Genomic DNA, 15,268 nt, shown 5'->3' with positions numbered 1-15,268 from the left:
TATATACTTACACAGAATGTTTCACTGTGGATTTGTATATTTCCTATAGTTTTACTTTTAATAATATTGAGATATGACTCAGTCTTAAGCAGGTGGACATTTGCTGGTTTAATTCAAGGAAACATTACACATGTAAATATTTACTAAAGGTAAAGGTAAAGGTATCCCCTGTGCAAGCACCAAGTCATGTCTGACCCTCGGGGTGACGCCCTCCAGCGTTTTCATGGCAGACTCAATACGGGGTGGTTTGCCAGTGACTTCCACAGTCATTACCGTTTACCCCCCAGCAAGCTGGGTACTCATTTTACCGACCTCGGAAGGATGGAAGGCTGAGTCAACCTTGAGCCGGCTGCTGGGATTGAACTCCCAGCCTCATGGACAAAGCTTTCAGATGCCTGCCTTACCACTCTGTCTGGCTTCCGTCCTGGCCATGGAGACAATGTTGATTGTTCTGACAGATGATCTCCAGTGCCAACTGGATTGGGGTGATTTGGCTATCATCATGTTGTTAGATCTGTCAGCTGTGTTTGACATGGTCAACCACGAGTTTTTAGCCCACTGCCTTGCTGGGGCTGGGATATGTGGGACAGCCCTTTAATGGCTGATCTCCTTTCTCCAGAACCAGACACAAAGGGTTGCTGTGGGGGAGGAAATGTCGTGACCCTTTCAATTCCCTTGTGGAATCCCACAGGGGGTGAGTTTCTCCCCCACAATCCTCAACATCTATATGTGTCCTCTGGCCCCACCCCCCCCAGAAACATTTGCCAGATGTTAGGAAGCTGTAGCTGCATGGCTTGAGCAGAATTGTCTGAAATGCAATTGGCCCTGTAGTTTGGTCAGAAGGGACCAGATCAAGAAACATGCAGCATTTCTTGGATTAAACTTCGGCACTCGATCCATATCAGTCTGGCTTCCGCCCTGGCCACGGGGTGGAGACAGTGTTGGTCGCCTTGCTAGATGATCTCCGTCGCCAGCTGGATAGAGGCGGGTCAGCCGTGCTGGTCCTTCTGGATCTGTCGGCTGCTTTCGACACCGTGGACCATGAGATATTGGGCCACCGCCTCGCCGGTACGGGGATACGGGGTACAGCCTTGCGCTGGATACGCTCCTTCCTCCAGAACCGGACCCAGAGGGTTGCAGTGGGGGATGAGCTCTCGCACCCTTATGGACTCCCTTGTGGGGTCCCACAGGGCGCTGTTCTCTCCCCCACACTATTTAACATCTTCATGCGCCCTCTGTCCCAGCTGGTACGGAGTTTTGGGTTGGGCTGCCATCAGTACACTGATGACACCCAGCTCTATCTCCTCATGGACAGCCACCCAGACTCCCCCCCGGAACCATTCGCCAGATGTTTGGAAGCAGTGACAGAATGGTTTGATCAGAGTCGCCTGAAACTCAACCCCTCCAAGACGGAGGTCCTGTGGCTGGGAAGTAGGGGGCAGGAACAGGAAGCGCATTTACCCACCCTGGCAGGGGCGCATCTTACCATCGCGTCCCAGGCCAGAAACTTGGGTGTGACCATTGATGCCTCCCTGACTATGGAGGCGCAGGTCAGGAAACTAGCCAGCCAGGCATTTTTCCATCTTCGCCAAGCTCGGCTACTAGCGCCCTACCTGTCCCCCGAACACCTGGCCACTGTGATCCATGCAAATGTCACCTCCAGATTAGATTTCTGTAACTCGCTCTACGCGGGCCTATCCCTGTCTCTGATCCGGAAACTCCAGCTGGTACAAAATGCAGCCGCTAGGGTCCTCACCGGCACATCTTGGAGGGCCCACATCCAGCCTGTGCTGAAGCAGCTGCACTGGTTACCAATTGCTGTCCAGATCCGGTTCAAGGTTCTGGTTCTAACCTTTAAGGCTTTACGCGGGCTGGGACCCACATACCTGAGGGACCGCCTAGTGCCCTATGCCCCCCGCAGGGCTCTGCGCTCTGCGAGTGAGAATCTTCTGGTCGTTCCCTGCCCTAGGGAAGCACGCCTAGCCTCGACCAGGGCCAGGGCCTTTTCGTTCCTGGCCCCCACCTGGTGGAATGAGCTCCCGGGTGAGCTACGGGCCCTGCGGGACCCTTTAACGTTCCGCAGGGCCTGCAAGACGGAGCTCTTCCGCCAGGTCTATGGTTGAGGCTGGGGCTGCCGGGGTACATCGACTGCTCTCCCCCGGGCTTCTTGAACATCGTTGACCTCCTTCTCCTCCACCCCCCCTTTTTTTAGGAATGGGGGTAGGAAGGGGATCTTATTATTGTGCTGCCATGTTGTGACATTTTAAAGTCTTTTAATGGGAGTTTTAATGGGTTTTGTAAGGCATTGTAACCCGCCGCGAGCCATTTGGGAGTGGCGGGAAATAAATCGAAATAATAATAATAATAATAATAATAATAATAATTTCTGCCACTGGTGGTGGATTGGGGTCAGGTCCACTTGCTACCTCCTCCTCAGAGAAGGCTTCAACATCTATTTGCTCTGCTGAATTTGCCTGGTCCATAACACCATGCTTGACAGCTCCCTCAAAGCACTTTCTTGGGGCACCTTTTGGCTTGTGCCCATCCCTAATGAGAGCCTCTTGTGGTGCAGAGTGGTAAGGCAGCCGTCTGAAAGCTTTGCCCATGAGGCTGGGAGTTCAATCCCAGCAGCCGGCTCAAGGTTGACTCAGCCTTCCATCCTTCCGAGGTCGGTAAAATGAGTACCCAGCTTGCTGGGGGGTAAACGGTAATGACTGTGGAAGTCACTGGCAAACCACCCTGTATTGAGTCTGCCAAGAAAACGCTGGAGGGCGTCACCCCAAGGGTCAGACATGACTCGGTGCTTGCACAGGGGATACCTTTACCTTTTACCATCCCTAATGTCAAGAAATAAAATTGGCCTTTTTATTATTCAACAGAAAGCGTCAGCTCTCCTTATTCCAAGGCTATGTGCAAGGTGATGACAGTGACAAGAGAATCAGAGAATTAAGCACTCAAGGAAGATGTACTGCTGCAGTGCAAACCTGACTTCACCCAGCACTCAGTCAACCAGGGCTGGTTGGATCATGTTGTTTATGGAGGTTGATAAGTGAACCCAGAGATAACAGCTGAGTACTCATTATATAGTGTCTGGATAGCACTACTTCAACAATACTGGGGGGATTTTAAATCCCCCTCACCTTTTAAAAAGAAGATGTTGGGTCAAACCAGGGCATTGTCCCAAGTTTGTAGAAAAATTTCAATTATAGGATCATGTTCAAAATTTGTTATATAAATGAGATGTACAGGCATTGTTTCAATAACAGTAATATTAAATAACAAACTTTAAGAAAAATATATGGGAAGAGACACATTGCAGCAAGAAAGACAAGTCAGTAAAATATAAGTTCAGAAAGCGATTTGATGATATAGGATGCATTCATTCAATTTTCCCTGTTTCTACCATAGCCACTCAAATGGGCTTTTCCAACTTTTTATCCTTAACACGCCCGCAGCGCCCGCAGCGCCGTGGACTAAATAATTCATTAAGAGCTTGGTGGGAGGGCTTTGTCCGTGATGAGGAAGGGGCCTGATTGGCCTCTTCCTCCGGACAGACCATCGGCCGGGCCAATTGGCAGGCGCAAAGCACCTGCCGATTGGCCCGGCCGATTCCTGCCCTGCTGACAAGGAAGCAACTGCCGTCTGCCGGGGGCTCCCTGCCCGGCGGCCTAACATGGCGAGAGGCGCAAAGCGCCGATTCCCGCTCTGCTGACAAGGAAGCAATGGTGACCCGCGCGGAGCGCGGCTCCCAGTTGCTCCCTTGATGGCGGCCAGATGCATCGGGAGGCGCAAAGTGCCTACAACGCATCAGGCCGTCGGCAAGGGAGTCCCCGGCCGCCACGCAGAGCACGGCTGCCGGGGGCTCCCTGCCTGGCGGCCTGACATGGCGAGAGGCGCTTTGCGCCTCTCACTGCGTCAGGCCGCCCACAAAGGGAACCCCCCGCAGCCATGCGGAGTGCGGCTGCCGGGGGCTCCCTGCCCGACGGCCTGATGCAGCGAGAGGCGCTTCGTGCCTCTCGCCACATCAGGCCGCCGACAAAGGGAGCCCCCAGCAGGCGCGCTCCGCGCGACTCCCGGGGGCTCCCTGGTCTAACCCCCGCTGTATTTAGATTACAGCAGGCTTGATTACTTGTTTTTAAAATATAATGGGTGATGCCACTATAGCTCAAAAGGATACTTCAATTATGTATTTTTTTAAGTCTGAAAAAACCCTTCAAATGATGGCATGAGAGGAATGATGGCTGCAGATAACTGAAAAAATGGGTTGAATCTCTTGTATTACTAGCATAATATAGTAATGGAAGTGGATTCCACCTGTGTTTCACAGAAGCCATCTTCACACCTTTCCCCTTTCTCAGAAGCCATCTGTAAATTCCAGAAAAGCAATTCCAGAGGTTGAGGAATCCACATGATTGAAAGCAACAGTCTGGGTAACTGTAAGGAGGCAAAGAGTGAAATTGCCGGTCCTTCCTGTTCAACCAATATCACTTCTATTTGCATAAAAGGCTTAATTGAGAGAAAGTTGAGAGGAGCAATGCTGCTCACTTTCCCGTCCTCATTTCAGCCATTTATGTTGTGTAGCTTTTCATCCATTAGTTTCTCTAAACTTCACGCTACCTTTTCAGAACTCAATGGCAGCCACTGCAAAAAGAGGAAGATGGGGAAAAGTCACCTCTACGAGACACATTTCCAGACATTGTATCAATATATGAAATCCAGCCTTTTAGCCACAAATTTAAATAGCCATGGTGTGAATAGAGAAGCACAAATGCAGATGGAAATATTTAGAAATCTTTATTGCATTCAAAAAGGAAAAACACATGCTTGAACTGTTGAGTTTTACTAAATAAACAAAAAAACTCTACTTACAGAAGATCAGCTATAGTAAAAATATTCCAAACACTATACACAATTTTCTTCTGCCTTTACTCAGGACATCTATGATCCAGGATTTAACAATCTTTCATTTTCATGGTAAGTTATCTGAAAAGATTTCTGTTATACTTGTTTTACAGACATCCCAGGCACATGACATTATAAGAACAATATTCTGATGTAAGAACAAGGAATAATGGGCTTACCTATTTCTTTATGGACATTCTCCACCATGTCACGATACAACTCAAAAAGAATTGATGTGGTAGCATCATTACACAAAGACTCTCCTGTAATTATGTTGATTACTATTTTTGAAAGCCCTAATGAAAAATCCAGAAAATAGCATACAAAATGAATTTCCTTTTAAAATTTGACAAATAAAAATAAAGATAATTTACTCAAAGAGTGAGGTCACTGCAAAAACTGGATGCATTTACATAAGCAGTTTTAACATGCACATCCCTTTAGCACCTCAAGTAAGACTATTTATGGCAGGCTAAATGAAACAAGATTCAACAACTACAGGTACACTTAAAAATTTGGACTGATTTCTAGTTTCGGTTCAGCACATTGGAAGTGAAGGGCTTTGAGATATCAGCCTCAGACTTCAGCAATGAAGCAGCCTTTCTCAACTTTTTTTGAATTGAGAAACCCTTGAAACATTCTTCAGGCTCCAAGAATCTCCAAAAGTGGAGTGATGGTACAGAATATTGTTGGGAAGAATAGCTGTGTAAATGCTCACCTGGGTACCCTCTCCTTTCCACATCCCCCAGGCTTGTCAATGGCCATTTTGAGGCGGGTCACCATGACCATATATGGTCATATCAATTGATAAATTTTAACAACCTTTCCTGGGCTGTCAAGAAACCCCAGGATTTCACAAAACCCTGGACCTTACAATTACAATCCTGTCAATTAAGTCCCAGAGAAGTAGGAAAACAGATTCACTGAACTCCTAGGTCGTATTTGGGCAAAAAGCTGCATTAGGCTTGCTTAGGCAAAAGTTGTGCAGGCCTAGAAAGTTTCCTATGCTGTGCCTCTTGCCCTTATTAAATCACTATTTTCAACCTTTAGTTCTAACACCAAATACTACTGTTTGCATTAACTGTACAGAGAAATATTTGTTTTATTTTTATTTACAATACAGGGCATTGACTGAAAAGTTCAGACCAGTAAAAGTAAGTCTTCCATTAGGGAAACAGGAAGGACCTTAAACTGGATGCCGGGATTGCCCCACAGACAAATCCCAGATCTTCCTTCCTTCCTTCCTTCCTTCCTTCCTTCCTTCCTTCCTTCCTTCCTTCCTTCCTTCCTTCCTTCCTTCCTTCCTTCCTTCCTTCCTTCCTTCCAACCCCGGAAAAGTTGATTCCTGTGATCATGGAACACACATGAAGAATCATGGAGGTTAGTGGACTGCATGAAGGAAGAGGATAGCAAAAATTTACTGACAGAAAAGGCAGGAAAGTGGATTTCACTCCCTCCTCATTCCATCCCACCAACATTCGTGGCTATTAACTCCATGTAAGTTCTGCAATCCTGGCTGGGGAATCAATTTTCCTGGGGTTGGAAACTGTTGCTGCAGGAGAGAGGAAAACAGATTAGCCATTTCCTGCCCTTCCACTGATAGATCTCTGGCTCTAATCCCATGTCTGCTGCTAAACCCCATTGAGATGCATCCACCAATAGCCATCATTTGCTTGGAGACTGTTGCTACTTATCTCTGCCACACATCATCCATCTACACTAATGACATATTCCAGAGCAGAATAATGCTTTTCACTTAATGGCATGCATTACTTCAAAAAAACATAACTAGAATAGGCTGTTTAATTCAGCACTATGGAAGAAAAACAATATATAATCATACCTACCTATGTTTTTCACAGAAACCACAGAGAGAATAGGATCTGTTGTGCTAAGTATTATTCCAAACAGCATGCTAGTATCCCAGCTCCAGCCATACCTATTGATTTTATAAGTTAATCCTCCAATGAGAGCACTATTCATCAAAAATCCAGGAACTGCAAGGACCAGTATCTGTAGAAACAAATTGTGAATATGCTACTGAAGTAAAAATAATCCTACATTTTATATTACCTCAGAATTGTTTATCAGATAAACTTACATTAAATTAAGGTGGAGTTTTAATGGCACACTACTATTTATAACAGTAAAATCATCTCATAGTAACTCATATGTAAACAGTTCAATGTAATGGTATACTAGTATACATAGTAACCTCCAAGTCATCAGATGGAACTAGCATGGGTCAGGGTGGTAAACTGGATCCTACACTAGCAAATCCTGAGCTACCAAGAGTTTCAGGTGATCTGCACTGATTCCTATCACTTGTTTCTCTACTCACTGTAACAGAAGCTCAGCCTCCCTGAACAACTATTTTGATCTCATGCTCCCTTATCTGTTAATGTGTACCTTAGCCATTATATTGTCTGTGCACATTAATATTTTCTTGCTGTGTAGGAGATCTTGGAAGGCCATCAGCGGTAGTCTGATCACATGTGGTTCCAGCCAGTTTATTCTGTGAAAGACTTTTGTTCGACTCTGCTCACCCTGCCCTGATTATGTGGATCCCAGGCTCTTGTGTTGCCGTCTGCTGTCACTACCAAATGAGGCTGTAGTAAGAAAGTCATGACCTTTTTTAGACTTGCTGGAGTAGTTTATTATCCCAAAGAAACTTTTATCATTCTGTCCACTTTGATTTGTGTGTCTTTTTCCTTATGTCCTTCCAGTAAGGAAGCAACTTCCACTGTAGCCGTTTGGAATGAAACCAGGCCCAAGAAGTTAAGTCTGTTGTGGAAATCATCAAATATAGGACAGTTGACAAGTGCAGGCCCTCCACCCACGACCCTTTGCCCAGGGCCCTCTTCCCTTACCTGCTGCTGGCTCCAGGCACTGAGGTGCATCTGAGAGCAAAGAGACTAGAGTCCAGGGACAGAGGGCGGGAGCTGCAGGGGCAGGGCCAGTCAGGGTGCACCAACAAAGCTGGCTGCACCCTGATTGGCCCTATTCCAACTTGGACAGCCGGACACGTTCCACCCCTTTGGGTGTTTTACAAATATATAGAGGAACCATGAATAAGGCTGAAGTATACCAAAACAAGGGTAATTCACTGGGATGTTATTCTGTTCAAAATTGGAACACTCCTGTTAGGAGGTTCTCTCATTAAACTATTTATTGAACCTGCATGGATTCATTTGGTGTTTACTTCCCCAAATGAACAAGACATCTAGATGGAGTGACCTGATTTTCTGAACATCCATTAGGAACCCGTGCACCACAAGGACCTCTGTGATGGTCCTGTGTCCTTGATTTTTGTACTGGCATCCCTTGCCATGATCAGCAAATTGTCTAGATAAGATAAATGTGAACACCTTGCTATCACCACCTTGCTATCACAATGTGACTAGAACCTTGGTGAACACTCTTGGTGATGAGGAAATGACAAAATGTAGAGCTTTGTACTGGAAATGATATCTCTGGAACAAAAAACTGAGAAACTATCTGGAAACTGTGCATTGAAATATGAAAGAAGGGCTCCATGAGGTCCAGAGATGTCCAGAAGTCATCTGTAAAACAGCACTTATATATAGTCAAATCATAATTTTATATTATGAGATAAGAATTGTACACAGAAATTAAAAATAAAACATTACCTGCCAAAATGCTTTTCGAAATATATACAAGTCCATTTCAAATGCTGCTGTAAATATTATAATTGGTGTAAACATATGAACGAAAAGTACAGGATCTATGTTTGCAAGTTTTTTAATCAGTTGTAACTGCAACATAACAAGATAGTGGAGTGTTATTAGGAGAATGAGTTACATTGTAAAATATTACATCTGTCTTCCCCTTCTGAACACATAATCAAAAGGATCACGCCTCAACAATTTACTAGCATTCTTAGTAGGTATTTACAAACATATAGGTAAGGATGAAAATAGACTTCATATAAATTATATAGACACTATATACCAAAAGTTAAAATAAAGTCCTTCACCAAAGGATTCTGACTAAATTTGGAAGTCATGGGATGAGGACATGTTCTCACAAAGCACTATTATTTATTTACTTACTTACTTATTTATGTATGATGATATTTATATACCACCCTCCCCTGAGGCTAACTGGTTAAAAACAGGAAGCAGAAGCTAAATTAACAGTGTCCATACCATAGGAAGTAGTGGAATTGGAGGAGGACCAGAAAATTATAGGAATTGAGCGGTTCAGCCTTTTCTTCATCACCTGTTATAATTTTTCCCCCAATGGTTTCAAAATTTCTGGAAATTTTACATCTCTCATGGTCCTTTTCACCAGTGATGACAGTGAGCAATGGCAGGATGACTCCCATGCAGACTGCTCACCCTGATTTAAGGAATAGTAGTGAAGAATGCAGTGTGAATACAATGTGCTTAATTCCTGAGGAAGCCTGACCATGCTCTTGTTCCTGAACTCCTTGATGACCCTGGACCAGTAGCAATAACCTTGACTTTGGACATTCCCTGTTAGCATCTCGACTTCTTGACTTCGACTCTTTAGTTTGACTTTGGACTCTCTCTGCTCTGGTAACTCTCTGAATTGTTTATGACTGCAGGCTTGGACATTCCTTTCAGTGCAGCCTCCTAAACTGCAAGAAGCTTCAGTTTCAGTAAAGCCAGAACCCAGAAGCTGTTCCTGCTCACACTTTTCCTCAGCACTATGCTGCATGAGCAGCACACCTGACTATGACAGGCAGCACAGTTTGCATCCACTGCTGGTGCAGCAGCAGGAGAGGAGATCTACCTAGCTGTCCAGCATGGACCAGTTACCATATATACTCAAGTATAAGCCGAGTTTTTCAGCACATTTTTTCACACTGAAAAAGCGCCCTTCAGCTTATTCTCGGGTATATACAGTAATTGAAATAAATTCTTTTAAACAGCCTGCTCAGGCTGTGGAATGCCAGCCAATTGTTGCAATGCATTTTGCAAATGTATTGCAAGCTGAGCTTGCTCTGGCAGCTTGTAGGACATCAAAGGTTTGACTGAGGGACTCTGATCTTTTCATTTTTCTTCTTCCTCTTCCTAATCACTTCTTCCAAGCTATTATTTTGGTTTCTGTGGGTGTGGTGGGGCGGATGGGTTTTGGGGGTGCTTTTAGATTTACTATTTTTCTCCTAGTGTTTCTTTCTTCTTTTTATCTGAGGGGCAGAATTGTTTGGCTTTTCCTCTTGGGTTTGTGTTCCCATTAAAAGTTGATTTTTACGAGGGCGGAGAAATATGGCTTCTTGAGCAGTTCACTATCAGTGAACTCTGGAACCTAACAGGGGTCAATCTGTAGCTGCAATCGGCAGAAAGGGGCGAGGTGTGCAAACCTCCCCAATTTTCTACTCAGGAAGTTCTTGGGAACTCGTGGGGCCAATTCTGATCCTTAGGGAGATTTATCTCCCTGGATATCAAGCTGTTTGTGTTCTGGGCCATGAAGAAGCCGTTCACCATGTTTGAATCTTTTCATGTTGTTTTTTTTAAGACTGTTTTTTTTCTATCACTTCCTGAGCTGCCTGGAAGAGTCTTCAGAATTTCTACGGAGATTAATTTCTGACTACAAACGTCTAAGAGTGAGTAATTCTCCAGTGACTTAAAATTGTTTTCGCATACCTCCCCCTGCTCTGTTATCAAGAAGCGGCAGTGAAGTTACCTCCTACAAAGCCTTTTCTGCCAATTATTTTTTTCCTCTTTTAACTTCAGGGGGAAGGTGAGATATACTAATAACACTGAAAAACAAGAAAGCATTAAACCAGTCTGTTTATTATTTCGCAGAGATTTCCTTGATAAGGCATTCGAGCGATACTTTTCCTGGAGCTCCGTGACTTTCTAAGCAACGTCATCAAAACCCTTTGAGGAAGGACCTCTCCTGGCTATTTGCAATATTGTCTGAGCTTGGCTGGTGACTTATAAGCCTAAAATATGTCTATGTTAAAAAGAATGGCCCATCTAATAGAGAAACAAACCCAAGATTTCAAAACATTTACAGAAGGTTTGCTTAAGAACATTTTCAAGGAGATCCAAGACGGCAAGGAAGAAGTTTTTAACAGGATTGATGGACTAAAAACAGTGGTTGATGACAGCACTAAACAAGGTTGGAAATCATCAGCAGAAGAGAAATCTGAAATTTTGGAGATGGAAAAGGGAGGTGTTGGAGCCCCTCAGAAAACATGACTCCCCAGATAAGGACACCCTTTTTTAAAATGCATACAGCTATTTCAAAGCAACAGTACATAAGAATCAGCCAAAAGATAAATGGATCTGTTTTGAAAGTAATCGATTTAAAGGAGCTTCTCAGGAAAAAAAATCATACTGATACATTGTGGATTGGAATCCAGGAGGTGCAACTACTTCAAGATCCATCGGTAAATATTCTATGGAAAAGAGTACAACTGCACTTTCCACGCCAAAGTCTAACTGGACAGAATATAAGTCTTTGGGAACAACAAGGTGCAGCAAGCCTCGATATGAGCTGTCGTTTGATCGTTGCCACGCTCCCTCCGAGTGAAAAAAAAAAATCCCCCCCCCTCTCACGGGCCCGATTTTCGGCTGAAAATCCAATGGGCAGCCGTTAGCATGCTCCCAAACAGCCCCTTTCCCTTTAAGAAAGTTAAAAAAAAAAAACAGACCCATTGCAACGAATCCAGCTGCCTGGTGTGTTTGAGCTGTCATTTCATCGTTGCCACGCTCCCTCCGAGTGAAAAAAAAAATCCCCCCCCTCTCACGGGCACGATTTTTCGGCTGAATGAATGTGTAAAAAATAAAGGGAAAATACATCAGCAAACGGGCTTTTCTGTTCTTGGTGCTTAGTGACTGAAGGGGAGGGACTGAAGCCGGGGAAGCCTCTAAACAGAAAGAGGCTCGCTGGTGCGTTTATCCCCGCTCGCTCGGAGAAAAAAAAATGGCGATCGCTTCGCCGGAAGATCAGAGGAGAGAGCCAGGGGGAGGGACTTTGTAGAAACCGCAACAATGTTAACGCACAGGTCTTTTTCGCTAGTGTTACAGATTGGTTGCAGGAGTGTATCGCTTTCCGGAGGGTGAATCCACTTTTGGGGATTTCCCTGAAAGCGCTACAAGGAAGCGCTTTTTGCAGATCGGTTTCAGGTGTGTGGCAGATTGTCAACGACGTTGTGCATAACGGCAAATCAGTAGCGTTTTCAATTGGCAACCATTGTGCGATTTTGAAGGCGTGCGAAAAGCCCCATCATCTTGGAGAAAGAATGGGCTTTTCCTTTTTTCCTTTTTAAAAAATAAATACTGGGTTAAAGTATAAAAATGATCTGAATCGAAGAATTTAGGAGCTGGAAATGTCATAATAAAGTGGGTTTTTCCTTTTTTCATTTTTTAAAATAAATACTGGGTTAAAGTTCATATTGTTTTATAAGAAACATTTAATGTTAAGTACATAAAATATGTTATTGTGAACAAGTGCAGGAGCCAGTTGATTTCCTAGTTTAAGGATAGGCCTTGGTTCAAGTTTAAGGGTAATTTTTGTAATACCCAAGATTGATTGTAAGTGTTGGAAATGTTTGTAAAAGTGGGCTTTTTTTGTTGTTGCCTTGTTTTTATATTTACAGGCAACAGATATATTTGGATTATCTGGCAAAACGAAATTTCAAGCAAATGGGGACTTTGGGGGGTAGAGGGAGGGGTGACATTGTATTATGTATTTCTTCTTTTCTGTATCTATATAAAATAATAATAATAAAAAAGTTGATTTTTACAGGTTTTTCTTTCAGTGTTCAGTTTTACAGTTCTTTAATTCAGTGTTTTGTTCTGGGGGGGGCACTGTAGTTGTAGTTAAAGTTGTCCATTCTCCCAGTTTGGTAGCTGTCATATTTGTAGTAGGTTGCCAACTTCGGGTACTCTGGTTTGCTGGCCTGGGGGGGGGGTCACTGTTTGGTACTCCTGCCAGAGCTGTTCTCACAGAGCAGTTCTGTCAGAGCTCTCTCAGGATGTCTGGGATGAAGAGAGGAAGGGAAGGTGAATGTAAGCCACTTTGAGACTCCTTTGGTTAGTGAAAAGCAGGGTACAAAAAAGAGCAGCTATTCATCCTCTTGAATTTTCTGTATTTGTTTGGGGGCGGGCTGGATGGGAGAGCCTGTGATGATGAAGCATGGATTAAGCGCTTAGGACACTCTGAGCTCCTCCATTGGAGGTCAGTAGGGTAGATTCACGTGATAATCCTGCTAAGGAAGTTGTCCATGTGACATTCCCCCCTTGCTTTCTGATGCAATGGATGGCAGTGAAGCGGTTTGTGTGAGAACAACAGCAGTGAGGTTGATGACTACGAACTCAGTCTATGCTGATAACCTCACACCTGCTACAGCTGAAGCTCTGTTTGGACATACCCATGATGAGGAATCCAGTTTTGAAGGATTTGAACTCTTGCGTTTTAGCTTGATTACTGATTGAGCAAAGGTTTTTGTACTTTTAAAATTATTGTTGATCCCATATTGTTCTTGTTGACCCTTTTTTGCACTTACAGAGCTAGTTTACTGTTTTTCTTTGAAATAAATATTCAAAAACATTTAACCTACGGATGCCTCAATTCATGTAAATTCACCAGTAGCTGCTGCATTTCCTACCCTCGGCTTATACTCCAGTCAATAAGTTTTCCCAGGTTTTTGTGGTAAAATTAGATGCCTCGGCTTATACTTGAGTATATACGGTAACTTACGTCCTTGTTGACATATCTGTCTTGAATCAAGCCCTGCAGACCCATTTCCATCAATTGATTGGTGTGGGCTGGTACAGCTGCTCCTGCACCCCAACCTTAAGGAAATGCCCACTCAAATTTCCAGACAAGTTATATGCAGGTACCAGAACCTGTGACTTTACCACAGACCAGCTAAAGGTCAGCTTCATCATCAGCCTGCTTTGGGATCAAGCTACAAAATGGGCCATGCCCCTCCTTTTGGTCCACTCTTCCTTGCTCACTAATTACTCCCAGTTAGAGCAGCACCTGAGGGCAACCTGACACTCAGGAGGGACAACCACCAAACCCAGAAGCTTCAGGAGGGTAGGTTGACCATGGGAGATTACAGTACAGAGTTTCAGCTCCCAGCACAAAACCTTCAGTGAAACTATGCTGCACTCTGGAACCAATGCCTGGAGGGGCTCAATGAGGACATTCTAGATGAAGTGGCCAGGGTGGAATGCCTGGCCACCTGGGCTGATTTGATAGTGCTGTGTCTCTGCATAGATGGGCAGTTGGAGGACCAACAGTGAGCCAGGGGTACAGCCCTGATGTGGGTTTGTAGCCATACCACCATGGTCCTTGTCGCACTGCCCCAAGAACCACCAGTGACGTGGTGGAACCCATACAGGCTGGGGTCACCCAGCTATACCTCACATCAGAGAAAAAGAATGCCCCTGAACCATCAACCTATGCTTATATTGCAGTGAGGCTGGACACTTCACCTGTATCTGCCCAAAGAAGTGCTAGAGTCCATTAAACAACTGGCCCCAATTGAACGCGAGCTTCTTAGCTTGGAGAGACTCAGCAAAGCCAGAGTCTCCAAACCCTGCGACCTCCAGCACCTACTGAATTCAGTCCACATTTTGCTCCCAGAAAACTATTGGGTCTTAGCTCAAGCCCACACTGACTCCAGAACATGGGATGCCTCCTCTGCCAAACAACATCAGGCCATTTGTTCCATTGCTACATGTACAGGGTGACTGGTGCTACTTCCTGGGTCACCAAGTCTGACTGGAAGAGTCTGCAATCAATAGCTTCCACTTTGGTGGCCTGTTTCATCTTTTTGCTAAGGTAGGGGGCCCTTGAGAGGGGGGACAGTGTCACAGCCCCCCTCACCAGCGATGACAGTGAATGATGGCAGGAAAACTCCCAAAGACTGCTCAGACTGATTTAACAAATGGCTGTGAAGAATGCTGTGTGGATGCAACATGCTTTGTTCCAGTTGCTCTTGTTCCGAAACTTTTTGCTGACCTCAAATGCAATGAGATTGATGCTGAACAGTCCCTGTTAGCATCATGACTTCTCAGCTTTGACTTTGATTTTGGACTCTCTCTGCTCTTGTAACTTTCTGGTTATTGACTCCTGGCTTGTTTATGAACGCATTCTTGGACATTCCTTTCAGTGCAGCCCCCTCAGCTGCAAGAAGCTCTGGCTTCAGTAAAGTCAGCACCCAGCAGCTGTTCCCAGTCAAGGTTTTCCACCAGCCTCAGAACAGTGCAGCAGCAGCAGCAGCAGGCCTAATTGCACTAGGCAACACAACATCTCTGAAAATGACTATACAACTTAACTTTTTAATAAATCATCTATAATCTGTTTAACAAAGTGAGAGGAGAACACTGAAGGAGCAATTTTGCTGACATTTCTC

General features: G+C 44.6%; 1 protein-coding gene across 3 annotated transcripts in view; it reads right to left on the bottom strand.

Moving 5' to 3' along the window:
* The window catches only part of LOC143829830 (solute carrier family 9 member C1-like), a 188,666-nt gene that overhangs the window by 153,011 nt on the left and 20,387 nt on the right, over positions 1-15,268 (bottom strand). For 2 of the 3 annotated variants that reach the window (XM_077321296.1, XM_077321297.1), the window contains 3 exons: positions 8,553-8,678; positions 6,750-6,915; positions 5,082-5,198 (listed from right to left, as the gene is read on the bottom strand). In XM_077321296.1, coding sequence (XP_077177411.1) covers positions 5,082-5,198; positions 6,750-6,915; positions 8,553-8,678 — 409 coding nt within the window. Of the gene's footprint in view, positions 1-5,081; positions 5,199-6,087; positions 6,207-6,749; positions 6,916-8,552; positions 8,679-15,268 lie in introns of those variants that run through there. The other variant, XM_077321298.1, reaches the window with a different exon arrangement.

The sequence above is a fragment of the Paroedura picta genome, chromosome 2 (genome assembly GCF_049243985.1).
Source record: "Paroedura picta isolate Pp20150507F chromosome 2, Ppicta_v3.0, whole genome shotgun sequence".
Taxonomy (NCBI): domain Eukaryota; kingdom Metazoa; phylum Chordata; class Lepidosauria; order Squamata; family Gekkonidae; genus Paroedura; species Paroedura picta.
This window is presented reverse-complemented; position numbering and strand designations above follow the sequence as displayed.